At 41.5% G+C, this 26,788-nt stretch overlaps 5 protein-coding genes across 7 annotated transcripts; all 5 read left to right on the top strand.

Moving 5' to 3' along the window:
* The first annotated feature begins 146 nt into the window (after positions 1-146).
* trafd1 (TRAF-type zinc finger domain containing 1) lies at positions 147-8,111 on the top strand. 2 transcript variants are annotated; one of them, XM_062542725.1, is made up of 12 exons: positions 147-415; positions 1,171-1,217; positions 1,405-1,540; positions 1,963-2,016; positions 2,345-2,774; positions 3,303-3,566; positions 3,888-3,952; positions 4,861-5,115; positions 5,491-5,617; positions 6,106-6,334; positions 6,868-6,928; positions 7,101-8,111. In XM_062542725.1, exons 2-12 carry the CDS (start codon positions 1,183-1,185, stop codon positions 7,137-7,139), a joined length of 1,695 nt encoding a protein of 564 aa, XP_062398709.1. In that variant the 5' UTR covers positions 147-415; positions 1,171-1,182; the 3' UTR covers positions 7,140-8,111. The 2 variants fall into 2 exon arrangements, with proteins under 2 accessions (XP_062398709.1, XP_062398710.1); XM_062542726.1 differs by lacking the exon at positions 147-415 and adding an exon at positions 451-699.
* Positions 8,112-8,753: 642 nt separating this feature from the next.
* On the top strand, positions 8,754-12,785 carry LOC134088656 (serine protease inhibitor A3N-like). Its single transcript, XM_062542724.1, has 5 exons — positions 8,754-8,822; positions 10,542-11,215; positions 11,371-11,638; positions 11,845-11,989; positions 12,139-12,785. Exons 2-5 carry the CDS (start codon positions 10,549-10,551, stop codon positions 12,328-12,330), a joined length of 1,272 nt encoding a protein of 423 aa, XP_062398708.1. The 5' UTR covers positions 8,754-8,822; positions 10,542-10,548; the 3' UTR covers positions 12,331-12,785.
* A 941-nt stretch (positions 12,786-13,726) lies between these two features.
* On the top strand, positions 13,727-16,677 carry LOC134088655 (alpha-1-antitrypsin-like). The gene is made up of 5 exons (XM_062542723.1): positions 13,727-13,874; positions 14,639-15,426; positions 15,537-15,804; positions 16,042-16,186; positions 16,339-16,677. The coding sequence occupies exons 2-5, from the start codon at positions 14,646-14,648 to the stop codon at positions 16,534-16,536; spliced, it is 1,392 nt and encodes a 463-aa protein (XP_062398707.1). The 5' UTR covers positions 13,727-13,874; positions 14,639-14,645; the 3' UTR covers positions 16,537-16,677.
* Positions 16,678-16,801: 124 nt separating this feature from the next.
* carnmt1 (carnosine N-methyltransferase 1) lies at positions 16,802-24,322 on the top strand. 2 transcript variants are annotated; one of them, XM_062542721.1, is made up of 9 exons: positions 16,887-17,026; positions 17,895-17,984; positions 18,611-18,806; positions 19,022-19,188; positions 19,502-19,642; positions 20,106-20,284; positions 21,539-21,652; positions 22,663-22,766; positions 23,624-24,322. In XM_062542721.1, exons 3-9 carry the CDS (start codon positions 18,777-18,779, stop codon positions 23,807-23,809), a joined length of 921 nt encoding a protein of 306 aa, XP_062398705.1. In that variant the 5' UTR covers positions 16,887-17,026; positions 17,895-17,984; positions 18,611-18,776; the 3' UTR covers positions 23,810-24,322. The 2 variants fall into 2 exon arrangements, with proteins under 2 accessions (XP_062398703.1, XP_062398705.1); XM_062542719.1 differs by lacking the exon at positions 17,895-17,984 and having other exon boundaries at positions 16,802-17,026.
* A 164-nt stretch (positions 24,323-24,486) lies between these two features.
* Positions 24,487-26,288, top strand: wu:fa19b12 (uncharacterized protein LOC560551 homolog). Its single transcript, XM_062542722.1, has 2 exons — positions 24,487-24,958; positions 25,341-26,288. Exons 1-2 carry the CDS (start codon positions 24,584-24,586, stop codon positions 25,497-25,499), a joined length of 534 nt encoding a protein of 177 aa, XP_062398706.1. The 5' UTR covers positions 24,487-24,583; the 3' UTR covers positions 25,500-26,288.
* The last annotated feature ends 500 nt before the right edge of the window (positions 26,289-26,788 follow it).

Raw genomic sequence — 26,788 nt, 5'->3', positions numbered from 1 at the left:
AATCTTTACAATCTTTAACAAAACTGGTAGTAGCCTATAAGCTTATTGAGCAATCCTGAAAGCACGTTAACCTTTTTTTTTATTTTTTTTTTTAAAGTCGCTTAGCCTATAGCTACCACCAGACCGAATTCCAAAGTAGGGAGAAGTGAAACCTGAAGCAGAGTTCAGCCAGTCTCAGATGTTTGGTCTGCACTGCACGAGCGCCGCTTCCGATTTCGGGATTTCCGACCAGCTCTTGAACACAACAGCAGCACGACCAGCCGTCATTCCAGACGATGTGGATGAATGTCTTGACCTACATAGCGGTCCATCATAACTAACCTAGATCGTTTAAGTAATACTGAAAACGTGGAGGGCAACAAGACTGATCAGTGGAAAATAACTGCCCAGGCGTTGGCTTGATGATATCAACAAGGTGATAAGCAAGTGGTGTTAACGACTGAGTAAAGAATTTAAGAATTTAAGCTAATAGGCTAGCTAGCAAAAGGTACTAGGCTAAAGTATTTCCTGGGTTCACTTTACGTTAGCTTCCTTGCCAGCCTCTTGCTAGCATGTTTAAAACTAATTTTCTCGAATGAACATCAACAAGTAAAACTAGATGTCTGGAAAAACCTTCTATGGGTCTTCTTTTCTGCTTCTACTTTAAGCTTGGACAAACAACTGGTTGCAGGCTAGATAGCATAGCCAGTGTAGCACAAGGTAGGTGTTCGCATAGGTTGTCATTGCATACCCGTAGTCGGTTGTAGATAGTTTTGTAACATTAGCTGTTAGTATCGCCACCTTACTTCGCCTTAGAAGATACAAGTTTGGCGAATCAATTCAATCTATAATCTACACTGTAAGCCTCTAAATGCCCGGTACCTAGCTAGAACCAGTTGCACGTTAACGTTACAGCAGATTAAAATTGCGTTTGTCTAGAAGTTGAACTGGTCATCTGGAATGAAACAAACTGTTTCAGATCAATGTGAAATGTGGAGAGGGCATATGAGATAACACCATGACTCAACTGGATAACAATTCCAATGTCCTTCCAAACTGTCTTAGGAATAGAGTTTAGGTTAGTTTGTTGTTTATGAAGATACACTGTAAACACTGAGCAGCATAACAACAGTGGTTTCTGACAATCTCGGGAACGCGTTCTCTCGTTTGTTTTTGTTGCTTTTTACGCAGATCTCGCTGGAAATGGCAGAGGAAAACACACAGTTTTGCGGAAACTGGTAAGCAGTCATTGGCCTATACTTAAGTGATACAGGAGCTCAAAACAATTTTTCTCTAGCATAACACATTTTAATTGCAGTTTCGATTCAGGTCTAGCTATCATAGTTATATCATCGCCGGCCAGCCCTTTCTCGTTTTTCTCGTTGTCAGTCTAATCTCTCTGTGCATATTTTCACCTCCCTGCAGCAAGCATGATATACCAGAAGCTAACTTTACCACTCATGAGATGCACTGTCGCAGAAATATTGCCCTTTGTGATGTGTGCCAGGAGCCTGTCCCACGGGCAGATCTGCAGCAGCACAGAGATCAGGAGCATGCACAGGTACGACCCTCAGTGCTACAGTGAGCTTGGAGGTATACTGTACATCAGGCCAGAGGGGCATTGCAAGGTTATGATTTGGTGATAAACCTGACTAAATGAACTAAATTAATAAAGTAGTTGGTATATTTTATAATAGAAGGTAACCTTAAACCAGGTAAACCAGGTATGATCAACACCTAGATTTGGTAAATGTTACTTTGATTTTGCTGTTAAAATGCTCAGTAGTCCCTTAGTGGTTATATGCTGTGTTAGTTTGATCTTAACGAAAAGTTGTGAGACAACCCACTTGTTGCCCATACAACTTTTTCTTCACACAAGAAGCACTTGAATTAACATTGACACAGGTCAAAGCAAGGCCTGTTACTAATAGTTCCTGCATATCTTTTCTGAGTTTTCTTTTCTGATGTCTCTCAATTACTTAGGTGCAGTGCAAGTGTGGGTTAAAGGTGGAGAAGAGACTGATGGAGACCCATCAGGTGTGTGTCTTAATTGCTATTATTTTAATACCCACATGGTGAAGACAGTCACATGATTCAATTGAAAATGTATTTGCTATTATATTAAAACGAATGTCAGTAAAATGAGACAAATTTGCTTGACTGGCACAGGTGTTTGAACTTACTTTGTTTCAAATGGAAAAGGAATACATGGAACATTTGTTTGTGTCAGTTTTGTTGTATGCATGGTGTGCGCAACAATGAAATTAGCCATAGGTGTGTACACCAGTGTATTCATGTCGGTGTGTATTGCAAATTGTATGATAATGATGATAATGGAGCTTGCTCATTGTTGTGTCTCCTATAGACTTCAGAGTGCCCCCAGCGCATGATCCCATGTCAGTACTGCAACCTAGAGTTGGCCTTTGTCCAGGCCGGGGATCATGAGGACTACTGTGGCACCCGCACCGAGCCCTGCCCTGTGTGCAAGTGCAACGTGATGCTGCGGGAGCGTGACATCCACCCGGCCCTGTGCGGGAGCCTCACCCCTCCCCAGGAGAGGAGCAGCTCCATCTGGGCAGCAGAGCCCCAGTCGCCCGGCGCCTGGTTCGAGGCCCACTCCATCCACAATCTTCTGAGGGCCCAGGAGCGGCTCCACAACAACAACAATGCCGGCTCAACGGACTGCAGAGCGCCACCTCGGCCAATAGAGGGCAGACTGCACAACAGCACCCGAGGGACAGTGGGGACGAGAGGCAGGAGGAACACTGCGCCCAGGAACAACGAATTCAGCCGCTGTGAGTTAACAGCAAGTGACTGTAGTAGACGGTTATATAGCTGTGTCAGTTACTAGCATCTCCCTTCAAAACTGCTTAATTAGTGGAAAGCTGCATGAACAAAATGTGTCACATAAAGTCTTTTAGTTCTGGTTCATCTGGCTTATACACCTGTTCCTCTAGTTGGGCCTTGCCAGACTCTATTCCTGTGTCGGAGTTCAGATGTGGGCTAGGCTGTTTAAGATTTTGAAATAAAAATGTATATATAACAGAGCATCAAAAAATTTTTATTTCAGGTAGAGAAATGTTCCTTGCTGAAGTGCAGAGTAGATTTATACTGCGGGCCTAAATCCTGTGTATCGGAATTCAGATGTTGAAATAAAAATGTATAATAGAACATTTTTGATTTCAGGTACAGAAATGATCCTTGCTGAAGTGCAGAGTAGAAGTGAAGATTTATACTGAGGGCCTAAAGCTGGCAAACTCAAACTCTTTTTGGATCAGTTTAGACTGGGAAGTGGTGTAAACACGTGCAAATCTCTCTTTCAGTGCTGGAGCAGGAAGCAGAGTTGGGGCACAACAACAACAGTCTGCTGTGGCCCCCGGGCCCGTTTCCTAGCGATGACACCTCCAGCCTGGACTACCTGCTGGCCCTCAGTCTGGAGGACATGGATGGCCAGGAGGGTGTGTGGACAGACGTGTGGGACCACCAGTTCGGCAGGACCCCTGTCCACAGCAGCCTCCAGGCACCAGCCAACAACAACTACTGTAACATCGCACCCCCTAGAGGACCTGCAAACCACAGCCCATCAGGTCAGCTTGGTCCATCCCTTGTGTCCTCTGATGTGTTCATGTTGTTTAGGCACTAATCCTATTACAGTAATTTCCCCCATATAAGCCGCATTGTGTATAAGCCACAGGGCAGTGTTTTGTGCAAGTTAAAAGAAACAAAACCATATTAACACCATATTAACTGCCCCCCTGTATTAACCGCATAGCAGAAGAAATTTAGCAAAATCAATGTATAAGCCGCGGCTAATAGTCGGGAAATTACGGGTACTGCATGTAATCTGACTTGGTAAATTGCCTCTCTGTGTTGGTGCTGATTGTACTTCTCTGGATGTCCCTTCTCAGAGATCATGCTTCCCTGTGAGTTCTGTGAGGAGCTGTTTCCAGAAGAGGACCTCATTCTTCACCAGGTCAGATTCTACTTTCCACCACCTCCCCGCATACCTACAGGTTGCACACCCACACACTCAAAGATATTAAACACATTTGTCCTTTCCCAGTCTATTTTGTCTGTGGCAATTTTGCCATTTTTTTGTGCCAATTGATAGCAAACGATTCTGAAAGCAAAAGACAATGCCGCGCTCCTGATGCATTTTTTGGTACCTAGTGGAATTGGCTAGTGGAGTTTTGGATTTTGGCTGGACTGTTAAATGTCCTTGTTGCCATAGTTTCATGACCACTGACCCAGAGTCAGATGAGTGGCTGAGGCGTAGTGAACACCGACAGGTCATGAACAGAGCATGGAAACTGGACTCCAGTTACCTCCCTTGTTTTGAGTTGGTTCTGTGTATGTAGGGAATGTATCCAGGCAGTTTTGTTGCAGGCTACCGCTTACTGTAAGCCCACCCTCCTCCCACTTCCTTCCTTTTAGCTGGACTTTTGTTGTTCCACCGAATGGCTATTGTCCACAGACTTGCAAGGAAATGTTTTTAAATAACTGGTTGTATGGCTTTTTATGTGCTGGTATCATTTACATTAATTTACCTTCACAGCTCTTCACAGGTCTTTATTTGATAGATAGATAGATACTTTATTGATCCCCAAGGGGAAATTCGAGTTCAAATTGTGCAATAGGCCAAACAGTTTTGAAATCTTCTTGATGTCGTTAATGGAAGACAGATGTGCATATGGTCTATGAAACGTAATCAGTCTAAATCTAAATGATCAAGTTAACACCTTCTTGTCAGTGTGCCATAGTATCAGGAATCTAAATGATAGATGTATAGTTGCAAACCTTACAACCCTTTATTAATCATCTATTAATGTCCCATTTGCTCTATCACTATTATATCCCTGATGTGTTTGTCCCTTTTCACAGACGGGTTGCAGCCCTGCTTCAGCTATTGCGTCTTTCAGCAAGCAGCCCCAGTCTCTCCCCTACGAGAGCAGCACAGGCCAGGTTGGAAGCGGCCTGTTGAACATGCCCGCATGCCCTCCGAGTCCTCCCACCCTCCCTCGCTCAGTCTCCCCACTCTACTGCAGTCCACCCTCCAGTCCCCTAGAGGGCGACGTGCTCATTCCATGCGAGTTCTGTGGCGTCACACTGGAGGAAAGCGTTGTCTTTCACCACCAGGTAATGAGCAGGTGGAATGGGAACTATTCTACTGACCTGTATTTATTTGCCAGGTGTCTTATCCACTTTACATTTTGATGAGACATTTCTCAAGAGCTGTGAATGCTTCATGCACGTCATTATCAGTCCATTGTTTGGCACCTGACTTACTGGTTTTGTTTAAATGCTTTTGTTATAACAAATCGTTCAATGATGGTTTTAGTTACCTCTATAATCATGCTATTGATATACAGCTATATGTCTTAATGCAAAGGATCCTTTCACAGTGTAACAAGTCTCAAGTTCCATGGAAGTATTTTGTTTTCGGGAATAGCTAGACACAGGGAATTTTTTTTTTAGCTGCTCAAAATACATGTTTTTTGTATTTTCTACCAGGATAAATGTGACTTCCGACCACAAACAGCTTATCCAGCGGAAAAAGTGTCTGCACAGAAGCCTCTGTTTCCACCCAGAGAAGCGGCAAGGAACTCACCTGAGCGCCAACGGAGGCTACGACACCAAGGTGAGCGCTCTCAGCATTCGTATGCTAGCAATGTCAAGATATCCCCTACTCGTTTTACCACAGAAGTGTCATTTAAGTGACTCCCACCTAGAAGTGGAGACCAGAAATGTTTACTACTTCAACGTGAGACCTACTATACATATGCTGAATACTATGTCTCCAGCGGGTCTTAATGAAGAATTCAGACCTTTATCATTTCTTTTCGTGTCATTTAAGTGACCCATCACTAGAGCGCAGATGAGGCAGTGGCAGTCTTTGTGTATCCAACAGAGCTTCTTATCTTTGAATATAATTTGGCCACTGACCGGATGACCTCCAGCATTAGTAGTCTAATAACACTGGGACAGTTTGTCCATGTTAGCCACAGTAACATGGTTTAACAGATTTAACTCAAGTTACTGTGGGTGGCTGTGAGACCCAACAGCACCCATCACACTACAGTACTGAAGATACGGTACACTGTACTGTCAACTGTCTACTGTCTACAGCGGACCCAGAAGAGGACCTCCTGGGCCAGGCCTCGCTAGGATGGTCCAGGACAGGGGCGTCTCCAAGGGAGCCCTGGAAAGCCTCTCCCCACGCCGGCCTGCTCCCCCATGGGAAGAACACCAACTCCGACCTGCAGGGGAAGAACAAGCTTCACCGTGGAGGAGGGGACGGCCATGGCGGCTCGCCTGCAAACTACAGCCCCACAGTCAGCCCCACAACAGCTCCAGGGTAAACATTAATTGTAATCAGAAGTTACTGAAACAGAAGCTTTTAGGTGGTCAGTGTAGTAGTCTATTGATTCTGAATTGTGGCATACAGCTAACATGTGGCTCAATTAAGATTGAGCCACATGTTCTTAATAATGATTACTGATATCACTATTACCTTGACCTGTTCAGAAAGTCATTGGAAGTATTTTCTTACCTTCTGATGTGTAAAACTGTTTTACTATGGCGGATGTTAAGACAACCCTCACATGGAGGCTCTGATTTTGGGTGGCCTCTTGTGTTTCCTTATGGCTGTCCTTTAGGATTTACTTTCACTTCAGTGGGTGCCTCTCATGTGGGCTTTTATACGTCCTCCCTCGCTCCTCGGGCCTCGATCCTCACTGGTCTACATAAAGAATGATGGGGCGAAAACAATGGGATAGTCTATCCAGTGTTAGTTATAGATCAGTGGGAACGCCCCTCGAGGATCGAGCATCGAGGATCGAGGAGGCATGTTGAGAAGCACCTAGTGACTTGTTATGTCTGAATTTGCAGCCATCCATTCAGAGGAAGGTCAGAGGGACGCAGAAGCCAGCGAAACGCGGGGGTTGCTAAGGTACAGCGTTCATTCTAGAAGTTTTAGTTCTTCCATTTAAAGCACTTTAATCAGTAGCGATACACCTTAGTCCTGTAGTAGTAGTAGTAGTAGTTTTTTTTTGTTCATCTGTGTGTTTGCTTTATTTGTCATATATTTACACATGTATTTTATGTATCTTTCTTCTCCCCAGGGATCCAAGAAACAGAATGTGGAGAAGGAAGAGTCTTGAGGCGTGACAAAGATGACCACATCATCGTATGCTCTTTGCACTGACTGCAGGAGGCTAAACTTAATATTTGTGTGTGTGTGTGTGTGTGTGTGTGTGTGTGTGTGTGTGTGTCTGAGCGTCTGTGTATGTTTGTGTGTGTGTGTGTGTGTGTGTGTGTGTGCGTGTGTGTGTGTGTGTGTTTGTCTTAAAGGGAACAACAGCGATTTGACAAAATCACACCATTTGTTGCATGTTAAGAAATACATCAGTGTTTCAGTGACATTATAGAATAAACAGGACTACTCTAGAGCAGGGTAGGTGAGTAAATTGGCTGCAGTGGCTAATCTCTGGATCATATGCAGGGAGAGCCTATCTTGAGAATGGTCAGGTGAACTTTAAATGTTGTTGAGGCATTTTGTTTCTGAATCTGCAACGAATTGTGTCATTTTTGAAGATCCTTTGCACTCTCATTTTGAATGTAAGACTTCTGTGGCTTCTGACCAATGTAATGCTTTTCTTGCACTACATGTGTGTCTATGTTATTCCTAATTTTACATAATGTATACCTTCTCCTTTTTTATACTTTCTCCTTTTTAAAAGTAAATTCTTTGTTCAACAAAAATATGGAAGGATAATTTAAGTTTTATATTATAAACTATGTATGTCTAAATGCAAATTGTGGTGTTCTTGATAATAGCCTATATTGGGGTTGATATAAGTCTGAGTTGGTCAATCTGTGTTGACATCTAGCTGACCGTTTGATCTGAAACTATTCAGACATGTTTTTATTCGTTCGGCAAGTTTGTTGTGCATATCTTGGGAGAGAAAAATGTGTAAAGGCTGGTCAATAGAAAAAGTAACTCTGCCTGTTTACGCTGCCCCCCCAAAGAACAGGGTCCAAAGCATATTTGTGATTTAACCAGAAATCCTCATGCAATACATCATGTCCTCTTTTGTGAAAACACTATAATCTGAATAAAGGATTCTAATGAACCCATCAGAGGTCATAGTTATTCAATCTTGTGACACTAACAGTGGTGACTGAATTGTTTTACACTGGTATTTGTAACTGGTATTTGCTGGAAAATCAATCGTAAGAGGATGTTGGCCATTCACGTGGACACACCATGATAAGAAGGAAGCCTCAAAATTAAAGGATTTCAACAACTTGCACAAATACCTTTCTGTAACCTCTTCTTTTGTACGTATATTTTTTACTTAAGATTGTAAGTTCATTGGTTTACAGAATTGACCACTAGTGTAATGATCACATTGGGGATGGCTCACTGGCGTTTTCTATCCTGGTTGGCACAGATTCCAAAGTGAACACTGATGCTATATAAGAGTTGTGATGAAAATCAAAACTTTTTGTGCCTTTGCTAGCATGTCAATAATGTCTGAAATTACACACACTCCAGATTGTTGTCACGCCATGGGTAACGCTCAATCTCTTGATTCCAAAGTGAAGATTGATGCTACAGTATATAAGACAGTTGTGATGCAAATCAAAACACTGAGTGACACATCTCATTCGCGTCGCGGAACTATTTTGTTCCATATGAACGTATTGATGTCACAGTTAATGATTGGTGTGAACTCTGTGTACAGAAAGGATAACAGTGTAAAGGTTGATGACTGACCAGACGTAGGACCAGTTCATATATATGCAGTAGCAGAAAATCCTTTGGATTACCTTTTTGGAAGGTAAGTGTGGCAAGAATCTCCCTAATTCTGCTCAGTGGTAACTGAAATATTGCAGAATTAAGTGTTGTTATAGTGTAGCTTCAATAGAGAGTAATGTTATTGTCAAAAACTAGGGATGCACAATATCGGATTTCTGCCAAAATTGAAAATGGCAATATTTTCAGACCAATTTATTTTGGCCAATTTGCACAAATATTTTTTATATTTCCTTTCAGGGCCTCTACTGTACTACTATTACTGTTATTGTGGTGGCATACTTGTTGTATTTATGGGCATAAAACTTTCATTCATTTGATACTAAATACTTTAAAACAAGAAATGGACATTCACTCAGGAAAAATAAGTAAATAATTGCAACTTGATATGCTAAATATTCAGTTTGACATAGGAAAATAAAAATGTAGATCCTCCATTTAAACAGATTTGTATGATGCTTCCTCTGAAACCCAAACCACTACCAATAATACAATTATTAAAGGGATATTCCGCCATTTTTGGAAATACGCTCATTTTCCACCTTCCCTCGAGCAAAACAATCGATATTTACCTTGTTCCCGTTCATCCAGCCATTCTGTGAGTCTGGCGATACAACTTTTAGCTTCAGCCTAGCATAGATCATTGAATCGGATTAGACCATTAGCTTCTCGCCTGCTAGCTTCATGTTTAAAAGTGACTAATATTTCTGGTAATTTTCCCATTTAAAACGTGTGTCCTCTCAAGTTAGAAAGTGCTATAAGACCAACTGAAAATGAACCCTGCCGTTTTTCTAGGCTGATTTGACATGGAACTACATTCTCATCTGGCGTAATAATCAAGGCAACTTGCAGCTACTGGCACTACTACTGCTTGATGTCTATGGGGACTATTTTCAGATGCTGCGTACGATATCACTGCGCCTATGGTACGTTTGCAAGTTGCCTTGATTATTACGCCAGATGAGAGTGTAGTTCCATGTCAAATCAGCCTAAAAAAACGCCAGGTTTCATTTTCAGTTGGTCTTATTGCACTTTCTAACTTGAGAGGAGACGCGTTTTAAATGGGAAAATTATCAGAAATCTTAGTCACTTTTAAACATGAAGCTAGCAGGCGAGAAGCTAATGGTCTAATCCGATTCAGTGATCTATGCTAGGCTGAAGCTAAAAGTTGTATCGCCAGACTCACAGAATGGCTGGATGAACGGGAACAAGGTAAATGTCGATTGTTTTGCTCGAGGGGAGGTGGAAAATGAGCGTATTTCCAAAAATGGCGGAATATCCCTTTAAGCTGTTATCTGCTGATACAGATTTCTTGTACATTCCTAAAACATATATTTATTTTCTTTGTGCTGTTAATATGCTCTGAATGTTATGCTTGAGAATTCAATATGCTTTTAAAAGGTTTCTGTGGATTATCATGCAGTCCTTGCATACTGTCTATAGACAGTTTTGCAGAGGCGGACATCCCGGGTTCAGAAAGTAAAAGTCCTGCCAAGTATTTGATCCAACCATTTAGTAAATCAGCTCATCCTATTAGCTGCCAGGTAGATCAGATAATTAGTGATATCACCTGTGTTAAGTGCACAGGAAGGAAGAATAGGTTATGGCAGGACGACTTTTGCTTTTTGAAGTCTTATGTCCCATAGGGAACAAAGGGGAGTAAGTAGCTTTTACTTTTTGGACCCGGGATGTCCGCCTCTGATGTTTTGCAGCAAAGTCTCTGAACATCTTAAATGTTTTCTAGGTCAAACATGGGGGAGGCAGTCCTGTGTCTGCTAATTGCTGTGCTGGCACTCTCCAGTTGTGGGGGCCATAAAGATGGCGGAAATGACCATGGACACGGGCGCAGAGAGGGGCATGACGAACATGGGCACGGGCATGGACATGGGCATGGGCAAAGCAACAGTACTATGGAACTAGCTCGCCCAAACAGCATGTTTGCCTTCAGTCTGTATAAGCAGATTGTGTCTCAGCCTGAGTATCAGGACAGCAATGTCTTTTTCTCTCCAGTAAGTTTGTCGGTTGCACTAGCGGCATTGACCCTTGGGGCCCGAGGCGAGACCTACGACGCACTTTTCAATGGGCTGGCACTCAACAATTCTGACATTACCGAAGAGGGGGTGCATGAAGGTTTTCGTGATATCCTGCAAAACCTCAATGAGCAAAAGGGAATTGACTTGAATGCTGGAAGCGCACTGTTCGTCAGTGACGCCTTCAAGCCAAAAGCCTCATTTTTGGAAGATCTGAAGACCTTCTATCTCTCTGAGGGCTTCACAACAGATTTCACCAAGAATACAGAGGCTGCTAAAATGATCAATGACTATGTAAAGACTAAGACAAATGGAAAAATTAGCAACTTGGTGGACCAACTTGACCCAGCAACTGTGATGTACCTTGTTAGCTATATATATTTTAAAGGTAGGCCTATGATATTAGATCTTGTTCTTTAAGGGGAAACAATCTTTCTTTTCTTTTTTACCTTTCATATCTATAGTACATCTACAATACAGTTGCATCTACTAACTACATCAACAATTTCTATTTATGTACATGTATTTGTTGTTATTTTGTAGGTAAATGGGAGATTCCTTTCGATCCTGAAAAGACCAAAGATGGATTATTTAAGGTGAATGACACAAAAAGAGTACCAGTGAAGATGATGACTAAGATGGATCGGTATGATCTGTACCGTGACTATGAGCTATCCACCACTGTTCTTCGGCTCCCTTACACCAAATCAGTTTCTATGATGCTTCTGCTTCCTGACAAAGGTCTGACTGGTCTAGAGGATGTTGTATGCCCAGATCATGTGGCCAAATGGCATAGATGGATGAAGGAAAGGTATTGTTGCAATAACAGTCTTAATCTTAAATGTAATTCTAATTAGATCGCACATTGCAGTTAGCAGTTTAGTAGGTTATTTGTTTACAATCAGGCCATTTAGATATACTGTATTTTGGTTGGTATCTTAAGACTTGTCTAAAAGTTCTTGTAACATGAAAGACGATGTCTAAGACAGGTTTGACTATTTTACCTTTCTTCTTCAGGTACGTCGTGGTGTCTATCCCAAAGTTGTCCATTGAAACATCATATTCCCTCAGAAACCTCCTGAGTGGAATGGGCATGGCAGACATTTTCAGCTATAGTGCCAACTTTAGTGGCATTGCTGATGACCCTGTTCTTGTGTCTGAGGTAAGTAGGCTATACCCAGGTTTTGCCCTGCATAATTGTACTGCCCCTATGTCCGGAATCTGTAGGATAATGGTTTGCTTGATGAGTATTTGAAGCTTTTGATTGGATTTCCTCATTCTGGTTAACGGGATCTCTCTCATCTCTTCAAGGTCATACAGAAAGCCACTCTTGATGTAGATGAGACTGGGTCTACAGCAACAGCAGCTACAGGAGTGGGTTTTATGCCTATGTCTGCAACTTATAAAATCACATTTGATCGTCCATTTATGGTTTTGATCTCAAACCGTGACACAAGAAGCATCTTGTTTTTGGGAAAAGTAGTTAACCCAGCAAAAAAATAAGATTGTAAATGTGTACAAAATTACACCATTTTTTGCATGTTAAGAAATACATCAGTGTTTCAGACATTATAGAATAAACAGGACTACTCTAGCGCAGGGTAGGTGAGTAAATTGGCTGCAGTGGCTAATCTATGGATCATATGCAGGGAGAGCCTATCTTGAGAATGGTCAGGTGAACTTTAAATGTTGTTGAAGCATTTTGTTTCTGAATCTGCAACGAATTGTGTCATTTTTGAAGATCCTTTGCACTCTCATTTTGAATGTAAGACTCCTGTGGCTTCTGACCAATGTAATGCTTTTCTTGCACTACATGTGTGTCTATGTTATTCCTAATTCTTTGGACCCCCAAAGAACAGGGTCCAAAGCATATTTGTGATTTAACCAGAAATCCTCATGCAATACATCATGTCCTCTTTTGTGAAAACACTATAATCTGAATAAAGGATTGTAATGAACCCATCAGAGGTCATATAGTTATTCCATCATGGTGATTAACAGTGGTGGCTGAATTGCATTAAAGTGGCATTTGTTGCTAGAGAACCTCAGAGGGGTGACACTCCCATAAGAGACCGTGGGAAAAAATGGCAGCGCTTTCCCATGCCAGTTTCCAGGTTATGGGAGTTTTGGAACTATTAACAGCCAATCTCTCGGTCAGTAGTCAATGAGTTAATTGATTATACACTCCAACATCCAGAAATACTTCCCACCCTCCTGCGATTCAGCCATTCAGCGCAGGTTTTTTGGAACTTTTGATCATGTGGCAGCGACATCAAAGAGTGTCGCAACTCTCTTTCTATGGCTCTGGAAAACGTATCGAGAGTGTAGATGATGTTGGCCATTCACATGGACACACCATGATAAGAAGGAAGCCTGAAAGTCCGATTTCAACAACTTGCACAAAGATTGATAAGCCTTCCTGTTACCTGTTCTCTTCTTTTAAACATATTTGGAGTTTTTTTTTTTTAAGATTGTAACTTCATTGGTTTACTGAATTGACCACTAGTGTAATGATCACATTGGGGATGGCTCACTGGGGTTTTCTATCCTGGTTGGCACAGATTCCAAAGTGAACACTGATGCTATGTAAGAGTTGTGATGAAAATCAAAACTTTTTGTGCCTTTGCTAGCATGTCAATAATGTCTGAAATTACACACACTCCAGATTTTTGTCACGCCATGGGTAACGCTCAATCTCTTGATTCCAAAGTGAAGATTGATGTTACAGTAGATAGATAGATAGATAGATACTTTATTGATCCCCAAGGGGAAATTCAAGTATATAAGACAGTTGTGATGCAAATCAAAACACTGATCGTGACACATCTCATTCTCGTCGCGGAACTATTTTGTTCCATGTGAACATGAATGGAATGTTCCTAATGCCACATGCTGATATTGATGTCACAGTTAATGATTGGTGTGAGCTCTGTGTACAAAGAGGATAACAGTGTAAAGGTTGATGACTGACCAGACGTAGGACCAGTTCATATATGCATTAGCAGAAAATCCTTTGGATTCAGGAGCACCAGTTGCCTTTTTGGAAGGTAAGTGCTGCAAGAATCTCCCTAATGCTGCTCAGTGATAGCTGAAATATTGCAGAAATAAGTGTTGTTATAGTGTGGCTTCAATAGAGAGCAATGTTATTGTCAAAAGCTAGGGATGCACAATATCAGATTTCTGCCAAAATTGAAAATGACAATATTTTCAGACCAATTTATTTTGGCCAATTTGTGCAAATATTTTTTAGATTTCCTTTCAGGGCCTCTCCTGTACTATACTACTCTTATTGTGGTGACATACTTGATGTATTTATGGGCATAAAACTTTCATTCATTTGATACTAAATACTTTAAAACAAGAAATGGACATTCACTCAGGAAAAATAAGTAAATAATTGCAACTTGATATATTAAATATTCAGTTTGACATAGGAAAATAAAAATGTAGATCCTCCATTTAAACAGATTTGTATGATGCTTCCTCTGAAACCCAATCCACTACCAATAATACAATTGCTGTTATCTGCTGATGATGCTGTTAATATGCTCTGAATGTTATGCTTTAAAATTCAATATGCTTTTAAAAGGTTTCTGTGGATTATCATGCAGTCCTTGCATACTGTCTATACTGTAGACATAGCCTAATGTCCCATAGGGAACAAAGAGGAGTAAGCAAGTAGCTTTAACTTTTTGAAGCCTTATGTCCCATAGGGAACAAAGGGGAGTAAGTAGCTTTTACTTTTTGGACCCGGGATGTCCGCCTCTGATGTTTTGCAGCAAAGTCTCTGAACATCTTAAATGTTTTCTAGGTCAAACATGGGGAAGGCAGTCCTGTGTCTGCTAATTGCTGTGCTGGCACTCTCCAGTTGTGGGGGCCATAAAGATGGAGGAAATGACCATGGACACGGGCGCAGAGAGGGGCATGACGAACGTGGGCACGGGCATGGACATGGGCATGGGCATGGGCATGGACGAGGACACGGGCAAGGTGAACGCGGACGTGGACGTGGGCATGGACGAGGGCATGGACATGGTCGGGGACATGGGCATGGCCACGGGCACGGCCATGGGCAAAGCAACAGTACTACTATGGAACTAGCTCGCCCAAACAGCATGTTTGCCTTCAGTCTGTATAAGCAGATTGTGTCTCAGCCTGAGTATCAGGACAGTAATGTCTTTTTCTCTCCAGTAAGTTTGTCGGTTGCACTAGCGGCATTGACCCTTGGGGCCCGAGGCGAGACATACGACACACTTTTCAATGGGCTGGCACTCAACAATTCTGACATTACCGAAGAGGGGGTGCATGAAGGTTTTCGTGATATCCTGCAAAATCTCAATGAGCAAAAGGGAATTGACTTGAATGCTGGAAGCGCACTGTTTGTCAGTGACACCTTCAAGCCAAAAACCTCATTTTTGGAAGATCTGAAGACCTTCTATCTCTCTGAGGGCTTTGCAACAGATTTCACCAAGAATACAGAGGCTGCTAAAATGATCAATGACTATGTAAAGACTAAGACAAATGGAAAAATTAGCAACTTGGTGGACCAACTTGACCCAGCAACTGTGATGTACCTTGTTAGCTATATATATTTTAAAGGTATGATAATAGATCTTGTTCTTTGAGGAGAAACAATCCTTCTTTTCTTTGTTATCTTTTGTCTACTACATCAATGGTTTTATGTATATGTATTTGTTGTTAATTTGTAGGTAAATGGGAGAGTCCTTTCGATCCTGAAATGACCAAAGATGGATTATTTAAGGTGAATGACACAACAAGTGTACCAGTGAAGATGATGATGAAGAGGCATGACTATGATGTGTACCATGACCAGGAGCTATCCAGCACTGTTCTTCGGCTCCCTTACACCAAATCAGTTTCTATGATGCTTCTGCTTCCTGAGAATGGTCTGACTGGTCTAGAGGATGTTGTATGCCCAGATCATGTGGCCAAATGGCACAGATGGATGAAGGAAAGGTATACTGTTGCAATAACCCCTAACAGTCTTAATCTTATATGTAATTCTAATTAGATCGCACATTGGAGTTAGCAGGTTATTTAGGTTATTTGTTTACAATCAGGCCATTTAGATAACTGTATTTTGGTGGTATCCAAAACCTGTCTAAAATGTATCTTAAAACCTGTCTAAAATGTCTAGTTCACATGAAAGACGATGTCCAAGACAGGTTTGACTATTTTACCTTTCTTCTTCAGGTACGTCGCGGTGTCTATCCCAAAGTTGTCCATTGAAACATCATATTCCCTCAGAAGCCTCCTGAGTGGAATGGGCATGGCAGACATTTTCAGCTATAGTGCCAACTTTAGTGGCATTGCTGATGACCCTGTTCTTGTGTCTGAGGTAAGTATACCCAGGTTTTGCCCTGCATAATTGTACTGCCCCTATGTCCGGAATCTGTAGGATAGGCCTAATGGTTTGCTTGATGAGTATTTTAAGCTTTTGATTGGATTTCCTCATTCTATGGTTAATGGGATCTCTCTCATCTCTTTCAGGTCATACAGAAAGCCACTCTTGATGTAGATGAGACTGGGTCCACAGCAACTGCAGCTACAGGAGTGGGTTTCATGCCTTTGTCTGTCAGACATGCTGAAACAATCACATTTGATCGTCCATTTATGGTTTTGATCTCAAACCGTGACACAAGAAGCATCTTGTTTTTGGGAAAAGTAGTTAACCCAGCAAAAAAATAAGGTTGTAATGTGAAGTAGGTAGAGTTCAGAAATTCTGAATATTATTGAGAGATTTAGCCTATGGAACAGGATGATTTATATTTTGCATGCAAACTTTTGTTCAATAAAATGGCAACTTTTGTTTCCAACTTCAAATAAAAAGTCCCATAGCCTACTTCTGTACTCTATGGAAAAAAAATTCTCACAGATAAAAATGCGCCGATTTTGGTGTAAATGGGCCTCACTAACACATAAGAACTTATCGATTATGCTGAAATCCATCAGCGTGCATGCGCAAGGCATTTTTTTTCGATTGCTTATGCCTAACGTCACAGAACTCCAGTGATTGTGGTTGTTGATTTCCTGCCATGGCTGAAAACACGGGGGAAGGGGGTAACATGAAAGAAGAAGGATATTTTTATCGCGAACGAATAAAATGTTCTCCCGAAGAGGAATCAAGACTCGAAAGACAACACTTTTGGAAAGTTATCGATGCATTTAGATATTACAGGTATTTGTTGTAACTTACACAGACGTATGCGTAGCTAGCTAGCTAGCTAACATGAGTAGTATAGCTAGCACAATTATTAGCTGGCTAAAAATGTCAAATTGGCATAGTCAAACGCTTCAGCGAAGTATAACTGGGGATGTTTTTGCTTTGTCTGGACATTATTCACTTGGATGTCTGTAACGACTTCCACAACTAGCATGCTAGCGAACGAGCAGCGTTGTCATTTTGTAGGCGGCGATGTAGCAAAAATAAAGCTGTTACGTTAATGTCATACAGCGTCAACGTAACGCCAGTTTCTTTATTAAATGACAGTAAGAACGATAGCAGCTACTGGAACAGGCGAAATCCTTTTTGAAAAGCATTTGGGTAGACTAACGCGCCCTGGCTAGAGTCTTGGTAAAGTTATATATCGATTCATTAGTAAGCGACGTTGTAACATTTTGTTCGAAAGTAGAATACTCTTCCCACATGGACAATGTGGCAGCTGTGTTATTACAGTGAGTTATGTTGCGGTGGACCATTGACTTTGTTGTTCACTGTTGCCGAAATATTTTTTTGGAGCAGGCTACAGTGTAAAATGAAAACCTCCCCTCGTCCAGTACAAAAGTACGTTACCATTATATTGTCCAGGTGGAAAATGTGCGTCCTGAATACATCTACCCACACAGATGTGTAGGCACAAGTAGATTCCAGTCTATTTTCAGTTCAGTGACTAGTCGCTATGAGTCACTACTGAAATCCTACGCAGAGTAGGAGAGATCATAACTTTTTTTGCAATATGTTCTTGTTAGTGGACTTATTTCAGTCACATCATGTTCCCTGTTTCATATGTATCATTTCTCCCATTTTGCCATTCTTTGGCGTATAGACAAAACGTCAAAGACTCCAGCAAAATTGGAGAGAGAGATTAAATGAGCTTGGGTTGACCTGAATGAATAAACCCTGAGGGGAATGTAAGGTATGACCACGATTATAGTTGCACGCACACAAAAAAATTAGACCACCTTTAAAGACTTCACATTGTTGCCCTGGACAAGAATTACTCATGGGGGTGTACATACTGGTTAGTTAAGGCTTACAGTAGGTGTAGTGAAATGTGCTTGCTTTCACACCCTCAATGGCAGCACACACCCAATGTACACGTCTTCTTTGCAATGTATTACTCCTTTTGGATAAAAGCATCAAGCCAAGTAAATGAATGTAAATATCAAATAGAAAATGTATAACATAAATAAACATTTAAGTATAGAATAGTAGGAATACACTTCTCACAAAAAGTCAGGGTTATTTGGCTATCGGGTGAAGTTTCAGGATGAACCTAAAATCCAGTAATCTTTACAGATATACTTAATGTGACCCTCTAAACTTTTGAATGTCTAACAGTTCAATGTTTGGGTTTCGGAAATATATATTAACTGTGTATAGATCAAAGGCTAAAACAAACAAATAAGTAAACAAATGAAAGTTGTTTTTTAAAAAAAAAAAACATTGGGGTTGCCTTGCTAGTTTTGTATCTGCTCTTTTATTCTCTCTCTCATTCTCTCTCTCTCTCTTTCTCTTTCTCTTGTGCGTGCGCGTCTTTAGAGTCCATGTGCAGGAGCGGGTGAACCGGGCAGAGCGGCAGTTCCTGTGCCTTCCCCAGCACCATCAGCAGCTTCTCTCACAGTTCCTGCCCAACCTGGAAAGGATCCGCCACTGCGTTGACCACAACCAGGATGTGCTGCAAGCAATCATTCACAACTGCGACCACATGTTTGAAAACATGGAGTATGGTGAATATGTGAGTCGTCCCCCCCCCCCATTAAAGATGGACTTTTCAAATTTGTTTGTATCTGAAAGCCGAAGGCCTTGTGAGTTGAAAAAAAAAACGTATTTTAATAGTCTCTTAATAGTCAGTATGTCAGTAAAGTAGCGCTACAGCACGATGGCGATCCTGTTATGCATGTACGCTATCGGGTCTACTTTACTACTGTGTGCTGCTGATGCATGTTTCAGGACGAACAGAGGAAGATGCGACCTTCTTCCACGTTTGACATGGACAAGCTCAAATCTACCATCAAGCAGTTTGTACGGGACTGGAGCGACACTGGCAAGGCTGAGAGAGACTCCTGCTACATGCCGCTCATTGAGGAGATACAGAGACAATTTCCGGCAGACCAGTGGTGCGTCCACATGACACAGGGTGCCTCTCATTCGTCTTTTTATCTATCCTCCCTCCCTTCCTTCCTTCCCTCCTTGGTCCTCCCTCCGGCTCGTTCCCACTGATCTATAAAGAACACTGGATAGACTATCCCATTGTTGCCGCCCCATCATTCCTTATCTAGATCAGTGGGAACGAGGACCGAGGAAGGAAGGGAGGATAGATAAAAAAGACGAATGAGAGGCACGTGGTACGGTGTGACCGAATTTGAAGTGTTTTTTTGTTTTGTTTTGCGCACATGTTAAATGTCTCTGTAAATTTCCTTGTGTTGGTAGTGATGTGTCGGAGGTCAGCGTCCTTGTGCCTGGTGCTGGTTTGGGTCGGCTAGCGTGGGAAATTGCACGTCTGGGCTACACCTGCCAGGGGAACGAGTGGAGCTTCTTCATGCTCTTCTCCTCCCATTTTGTGCTCAACAGGTATCCCTCTACTTACAGTGTTTAGTGCGTAATGCATTTGAATCTGTGCATTTGCACATGTTGCTGTTGTTATTGAATAAACTGTGGTGACTGCATAAAGCAGATCATACTCCGTAAATTGCTGGTATTGGTGTGTAATCAAAACTCCAAACCGAACTGAGAGACCTCGTGCTCACCATATTGTCTGAGCCCTTCAGAGAGTCTTAACTTTAACACACATGTTTAAGAATCCCCCAGACAGCGCGCCCTGCATGAACACGTTTGTGTGGTTTCCTTCTGAAGTCTGAGCGATGTGCTCTCCTTTGTAGATGTGGATGAACTGGTCCATCCTCAAAAGCTCTGACTGGCCTGAAAACAGCCAGAAGAGGGCAGGCAGGCAGGCAGGACCAGCACAGCACAGCAATGGGAGGCGCTAGTATATCTGCCAGTCTTAAGACCAGCCTTTGCATGCATTCCCTCTCAGGTGTGAGAAGGAGAACTCTATGACCCTGTACCCTTGGGTGCACCAGTTCAGCAATAATAAACGGTCCTCAGACCAGATTAGGCCCGTTGCCTTCCCGGATGTCGACCCACAGAGTCTACCGGAAAGCGCCAACTTCTCCATGGTGGCAGGAGACTTCCAGGAAGTGTACACTGAACCAGGTGAGTGACCTCATTCTTAGCCAAATTTCGTTTACATGCTAGACACGGGGCTGAACATTTTCAGCCAATGTGGTGGAATTTTGGCATGGTTTGAGCCATTTAGAATTTGAAAATGGTAACTATGGTATGGTTACATTATGGTAACTTTGGTTAATTGGCTTATTGCTTCCTGTCCACGTTTACTAGAACCAATCACAATCTGGCTTACCCACCAGGTGCACCTGGATCGTTGGTCAGATTGGCGAAATGCATACAGTATCATTTGAACTATGCCCATTGATCCCACCTCTTGTGCAGCACAGACTCAATGCAGCACAGACTCTCCAGACTAATGTTCAATCTCAAAAGATTGAGCTTAGTCAGGTGATAGCCAGGCTAATGTTCCCTTAAAGGTGACCTGCCTCAGTTTTTACTTGTAGTTTTTAAATTTTTTTTTTTTTTTTTAATGAGTTAGATCCATATGTGTTTGTGTTATGCCATGAATGTGAAAATGAACTGCTACCTCCTCTATCAGCTCTAGCCACTGACAAGAAAAAGGATGACTGAACATCAACGAATAGAACTTCAACAATGCAGATGTTGCCCAAGAATTGGCTTCAGTTAATTCATTTTAATTCAAAATTAGTTCTAATTTTGAAGAAAGTGATTTTATCAACTTTGGCGAGTTCAGTTGAAGCCTGCGGCAGTTCCAGTTGTCAACTCAAGGAAGTGTTATGTTACACAGGTTTAATGCACTCGCTGGCCTAGCAGGATTTATGTCCATTTGGACAATGTTAGCACTTGCTAAGTTCATGCCATGAAGCTAAAATGAGTTGATAACAGCTGTCGCCAAGCTGTCATGCTATGGATGAAACCAACTAGCTGTTAGCCAACCATAGTCAAGCAGCTTAGCTAGTTGACTGTATGAGAACTGCCTACGGGCTTTCTATTCCGTGCTAGAATGACTTGAAACAAGGTAACCAAGGCAGTTTTCCAGTCCATCGTAGAACTTTAGACATTACCACAAAGTCTTGAAATACGTGTGACAGGGCACCTTTAAATACTGCAAACTATTTTATTTCAAGTTATTGCCATTTTTTTTTTTTGTATTTATTAATCCTTTAGGAGTTTGGCCTCCAAGAAATGAAAGAAAGTGAAGGAAAATTATATTTAATGTGTTATTTCATTTGTGGAGGAAGATCTGACATGGCATGTAGCCAAGTTCTCATACCTCTGGGGATTTTTCTTACAGAGAAATGCTTTATTTCCTTGCAGATTCCTGGGATTGCATAGCCACCTGTTTCTTTATCGACACTGCCCACAATGTTATTGACTATGTTGAGACCATCTGGAACATTCTTAAACCTGGTGGGGTCTGGATCAATTTAGGTCAGTGTCTTTCAGTGACTCCTCCAGTAATGACTAATGACTAATTGTTTGTTTGAATTGTTTGAATTGAGTTCAAAATAATAAATTAATATGTCGTTTTGAAAATGAGGTTATTTGAGGTTACTGTTTACCCCGTGAGATAAGAGGATACATACCCTTTTCTTTTCTCTCTGTGTGCAGTAACTCAGTCCTACATGGTGAGCCTAACTTAGCATAACTCTGTGAGTTGCAGCCTAGAACCACAGAGGGTTAAAGCGGAGCGAGAGGCGCAAACGTTCGAACATTTCCGCGTTCTGTTTTCGCAAAGGGGAGGGGGGCGATATCCCCCTTTAAGCAGACCTAGAAAGTGATGTTACATTTGAACTGAACTGCTTGCCGATCGATATCCCAATATGATGTCTTTGCGACACGCCTCTTTAAGCAGACAGGAACTGTTCGAATTTTGCTTCCATAGAGATGCATTATGTTGCTCTAGCTTGTCAGTAATGAAGGATCTTTGCTAGAACTAAAAGGGAGCAGTTTCAAATTGGGTTATTACATGCACATAGAAGACAAGGGCACGTGTCCTCTAACTCTGGGGTAGACGTCAAGTAAACTTATTTCCCAGACGTTGGAGGTTGCAGGTGGTACCGCTGACTAGTTTTCTTTCTCATATGCCTCATGTTATGTGCTAGGGAAAATGTACAATGTTCACCAACAAATGTACATGACATTCAAAATACATGCTGCTGTTTAAATGTAGTTCAAAGAAAATGATGGGAAAATAATAAAAATAGGCCATAAAATATGAAATATTGTCAAAATGAAGGTGCATTGTGGTGCCCCTAGATCATTCTCAATCTTCACCAAACTTCATATTTGGTGTTTATTCATCAATTGGCATCATATTATCCACCACAGAAGAGTTTTTGAGAGAAAGAGGGGCACTTGATGCACCCTAATGTTGGCGTATGTCTGTAACACTTTCTTCCTTGGGATACTAATGAGCATATCTGCATTCTCTCATTTAGGACCACTACTGTACCATTTTGAAAATATGGCAAATGAACTTTCCATTGAGCTAAGCTATGAAGACATAAAGGCTGCCATCTTGAAGTATGGATTTCAGCTGGAGGTAAATCTTAACTCTTGGGAGTTGCATATTACATCATAATGTAGGGATGGTGGAGGAGGAGTTGGATCCATTTTTCAATCTGTTTTCCTTTTTCTCGCATTGAAAATATTAGAAAATAGGTTGACTGAATTAAGGATCACTCTGTGGCTAATTCCAATATTGCCTGTCTTTTTTTTTACTACTGATGTTCACTGAAATGCAACTAATAATCTGTCACAAATCAGCGCATATAATTAGCACTAGTGGCACTGGTATTTGCACATCGCTTCAGTGCAGTAAAATCAGACCAAAACTACAGCTCGCTGTCGGATGAGTGATCAATTACTTTTTACAAAATCCATCTTGTCTGTGCCTTGTAAAAATGTAGCTGGAATGAAAAATATTGATGTGCAAATATTTGAGAATACAGGTGCTGGTCATGTAATTAGAATTAATGAAAAAGTTTATTTATTTCAGTAATTCCATTCAGAAAGTGAAACCTGTATAATGTATACACTAGTCATTCCACACAGACTGATATATTTCATTTTAATTTTGATTATTATAACTGACAACTAAATTAATATAATATACACGTTTCACTTTTTGAATGGAATCAACTTTCTATTCTAATTATATGACCAGGACCTGTATGTAAATTGATACATAATAGACAAGATAAAGGAGGGTATAATTGTGTGGTATTGTCGGGAAAGTATTTTCTGAACTTTTTAGAAAGTTAAATGTATGAGGAACGCCGTTTTAGATTTGTCTTCACTTCCCTGTTGTAATTTAATCCTGTAAGACTTGACACCTGTACTAACATGGCAGAATTTGTGGCAAAGTGTCATGATCTTTCTTTGTGTTTAATCTTGCAGACGGAAAGAGAGTCAGTCCCCACAACGTACACAGAGAATGACCGCTCCATGCTCAAGTACTTGTACGACTGTGTGTTTTTTGTGATGCGGAAACCAGTCCATCTGTGCAATGGCCAGCAGGACTGGGGAGACAGCCACCAGGAGGAGCAACAGCAAACAGAAGGAAGCAACCAGGCTGCCACATGACATCCCACTGAGAACCCGAATATCCTGAGAATCACCGTGCTCTAGAAGGTTGAAACTCTAAAGCACAAGCCATTGATTCCACTCAAGCTTTTGTCATCATGGACGGGAAAATCATCCTCTGCGAAGCCATTATAACAGACACTTGCATTGCATTTGAAAAATGGCGTTTCTTAGCTTCTAAGGACATAATATGCCACATTTAGGTGCCTCTTGTCACTTTTATGTAGTCCTCCCTTTATAGTGTGGGTTCCTCTGTTGCACACTTCTTGGAGGACATGTTTCTGTCCGTGTTTATTTATTTTCTTACAGTGTACCCACAGAGAAACATTGGCCGGGCAATCTTCTTTGGCATTTCAGGGTGCTAGCCTGAGGTGCTGATTTGGATGTGAGTAGCTTGTCACTATTTGATGTCAAGTTATTTTACCCTTAAATATACAATTGGACATTATTGAATATCGGAAGTATATCTGAAAATCATGGGCAACTTTACAATAAACAGAACGTTTTTATATATATGCTCACTTTCTCTGTTTATTTGAAAGCACTGCTGCAAGCATACGTGATGAATTTCATAAATGTTCTTCGGGCGCTGGACTGTTGCTATTCCACTAGAGGGAGCCATGGAGCAGCTGGTTGGCGCACGAAAGTGACGACATCAACTTTCGACGTCACTTAAAGGTTGTAAACGCGCCACAGGTACTGGCACTGCATCTCTGGTAACGATAGAAGTGCAGGTGCAAATTGAATTTGAGTAGGCTTCTGTGATCTGCACATATGACGAAAAGGAGGGCAGAGGGAGCAATTTACCATGACTCGCCTCATAAAAGACTGTGCTTCCAGTCCCTATACAACAACGACACCGCGTTGCCCGCTTTACGAGTTGTCCAAGACGCAGACGCACCGTCGTTGCTCTCTTTCTTAAGTAGCCATTGCAGAAAGCGAAATGTTTTCGATGACCGAGAAATGCAAGAGTCGTCTCGACCGCGAAAGAGATCTTTTAAAAACAAGACGAGCTGGACAGCCTTGACTGACAATGAGAAGAATTCTGGAAGGTTCCAGGAGGCATGCGTGCAGTCTGCACAGCAGGTTGCTTCAAAGAAACGCCCACGCGAGGAGACCCAGCTGCAAGGATCAGAAAATGTTCCAAATGTAAACAAATATCTTGTCACCTTTTTGTTTAGTAGATTTAGCTGCTTCTGACTAACTGGCTATGAGAACATATTTTAAAGGAATGTAACGCGCATTGTGCATCACATGGTGTCGCTGAAGATCTATGTTGCTAGCTGCTCAATCCCGTATCCCTAGTGGTGATGCGCTTAACACAACTGATCTAGTTTACCACCATTCATGATTCTGAGTAGGCTATTAGGCCTTTTGATAACAGAAACAATTTAAGTAATGGGTGTGTGAGATGTAGACAATGCTCAGTATTGTTTTTTATTCCTAAATTGTTATTCAGAACTTTTTACACCATGCTCACTCACACAATGTGATGTTTACAAGAATGTGTCAATTCTTCTATGTTTTCCAGGTGACAGAAAAAGCAGATGAGGACTTGAGTACTTTCAACACATTCCTATTTTGGAGACCCCCTCTGCCAGAGCTTGACATGTCATTGCTGCAGGACGCAGAACCTCCAGAGCCCGCCGCAGCACGAGACAGCAGAGACAGCGAATCCATGGAGACATGAAGATCAAATGACATCGTGAGGATCGGGTGGGAGAAGAGGATGGTCAAGTTCTGTATAGTCCAAACCAAAGATTTTAGAGCAGAGCTCTAACTTTAGCTTTAACTCATAGCGCTGTAGATCTAGAATCTTTGGTTCAGACCATGAGTGCATTGATCTGAGCTGGAAGACTAATACACTCAAACAGATCTTTGTCTGCAGACATCAAGTGACTTGTCCGACTATCTGAACAGTATGCATACTCTCCTAGAGGACTAGGACATCTATAGTGTACAAACGTAGATTAAATAAACCTAAATAAATGCCCAAACAATCATCACTTTATGGGAGTTATACATCAACATTTGTTTGAAATATAATTGATTGGCTTTTGATAGCAGTTTTACGTTCTCTGAGAACTGGATTTCTTTTTCTTTTTTTAATGTGAATATTGACAAGATCAGTGTTATTCCTTTCTCATGATACCTGTTACTTTATATAGTAGGTTAGGAGTTGCCACCTCACAGCTTTCAGAGGACTATAGGGTGTTGAAATAACACTACCGTGTTTGCTCTAATGCTTTGTCATTGCAAGTTGGAGCAGGGATGTGTACCCAATAACAATTATCTGTTGTCTTCGTATAAAAGGACATACATGTTTTCTTTTGTACCTGTTCAGTTTCAGATGTTCTGCTGTATTATGTTAGTGGAGAGTGATCAGCATATATGTAAGAGAACTCTGCATGAACTGCCACTGCCATAATGTTCTGTATAGCGATTGCTTTTTGGCAATTAAACATTTGTTTTTCCTATACATTTTGGCGTTTTGTCTCATGAGAATTATTTGTTATTATTGTTTGGCATATGTATTCTACATCTGCCCCCATCTCCTTTGGAATGATAGGCCTATGTAACTTTTGCTTGATGATAATTAATTCAGAATCGTGAAAGGGATCTCTGAGCACTGTTCTTTGTTCCCTGTAAGTATAATGGTGACATCATGTCAGACCACGGACGTTATTACACGGCCTTCGTAGAGTTTTGCCATAAACATTTCTAATGACTGGCGGGGGAAGCATGAATGAGCCGCCGTCCATGAACTTTGAACGTTGATAATTGGACTGACACCAGATAAGTGATCAAGCACTGCACTGAGGTGACAGACGCGCATTGCACTCTACCCGAACACAGCGCAGTCCAACAAGCTGTATGGTAAGTCAAGTTTTGAAGTGATTTGTTTACCGTCTTTGTGCCAGTTTATACCTACTATCTAATCAAAAGAGTAGCCTATCAGTAAATTCATCGGAGAGAAAC

This window comes from Sardina pilchardus, chromosome 8, assembly GCF_963854185.1.
Source record: "Sardina pilchardus chromosome 8, fSarPil1.1, whole genome shotgun sequence".
In the NCBI taxonomy this organism is placed as follows: Eukaryota; Metazoa; Chordata; class Actinopteri; order Clupeiformes; family Clupeidae; genus Sardina; species Sardina pilchardus.
Note: the sequence above shows the minus strand (reverse complement) of the source record. Positions and strands in the feature narration are given on the sequence as shown.

Bases quoted from the DNA above. Each gene is read 5' to 3' on its own strand.
- trafd1 (XM_062542725.1), top strand. From the start codon at position 1,183: ATGGCAGAGGAAAACACACAGTTTTGCGGAAACTG. The intron at 3,953-4,860 runs GTCAGATTCTAC...CCCTTTTCACAG, and splicing joins AGGACCTCATTCTTCACCAG to ACGGGTTGCAGCCCTGCTTC. The intron at 6,335-6,867 runs GTAAACATTAAT...CTGAATTTGCAG, and splicing joins AGCCCCACAACAGCTCCAGG to CCATCCATTCAGAGGAAGGT.
- LOC134088656 (XM_062542724.1), top strand. From the start codon at position 10,549: ATGGGGGAGGCAGTCCTGTGTCTGCTAATTGCTGTGCTGGCACTCTCC. The intron at 11,216-11,370 runs GTAGGCCTATGA...GTTATTTTGTAG, and splicing joins TAGCTATATATATTTTAAAG to GTAAATGGGAGATTCCTTTC. The intron at 11,639-11,844 runs GTATTGTTGCAA...TTTCTTCTTCAG, and splicing joins CATAGATGGATGAAGGAAAG to GTACGTCGTGGTGTCTATCC.
- LOC134088655 (XM_062542723.1), top strand. From the start codon at position 14,646: ATGGGGAAGGCAGTCCTGTGTCTGCTAATTGCTGTGCTGGCACTCTCC. The intron at 15,427-15,536 runs GTATGATAATAG...GTTAATTTGTAG, and splicing joins TAGCTATATATATTTTAAAG to GTAAATGGGAGAGTCCTTTC. The intron at 16,187-16,338 runs GTAAGTATACCC...CATCTCTTTCAG, and splicing joins ACCCTGTTCTTGTGTCTGAG to GTCATACAGAAAGCCACTCT.
- carnmt1 (XM_062542719.1), top strand. From the start codon at position 16,884: ATGGCTGAAAACACGGGGGAAGGGGGTAACATGAAAGAAGAAGGATAT. The intron at 18,807-19,021 runs GTGAGTCGTCCC...TGCATGTTTCAG, and splicing joins ACATGGAGTATGGTGAATAT to GACGAACAGAGGAAGATGCG. The intron at 19,643-20,105 runs GTATCCCTCTAC...ATTCCCTCTCAG, and splicing joins TCCCATTTTGTGCTCAACAG to GTGTGAGAAGGAGAACTCTA.
- wu:fa19b12 (XM_062542722.1), top strand. From the start codon at position 24,584: ATGACGAAAAGGAGGGCAGAGGGAGCAATTTACCATGACTCGCCTCAT. The intron at 24,959-25,340 runs GTAAACAAATAT...TATGTTTTCCAG, and splicing joins GATCAGAAAATGTTCCAAAT to GTGACAGAAAAAGCAGATGA.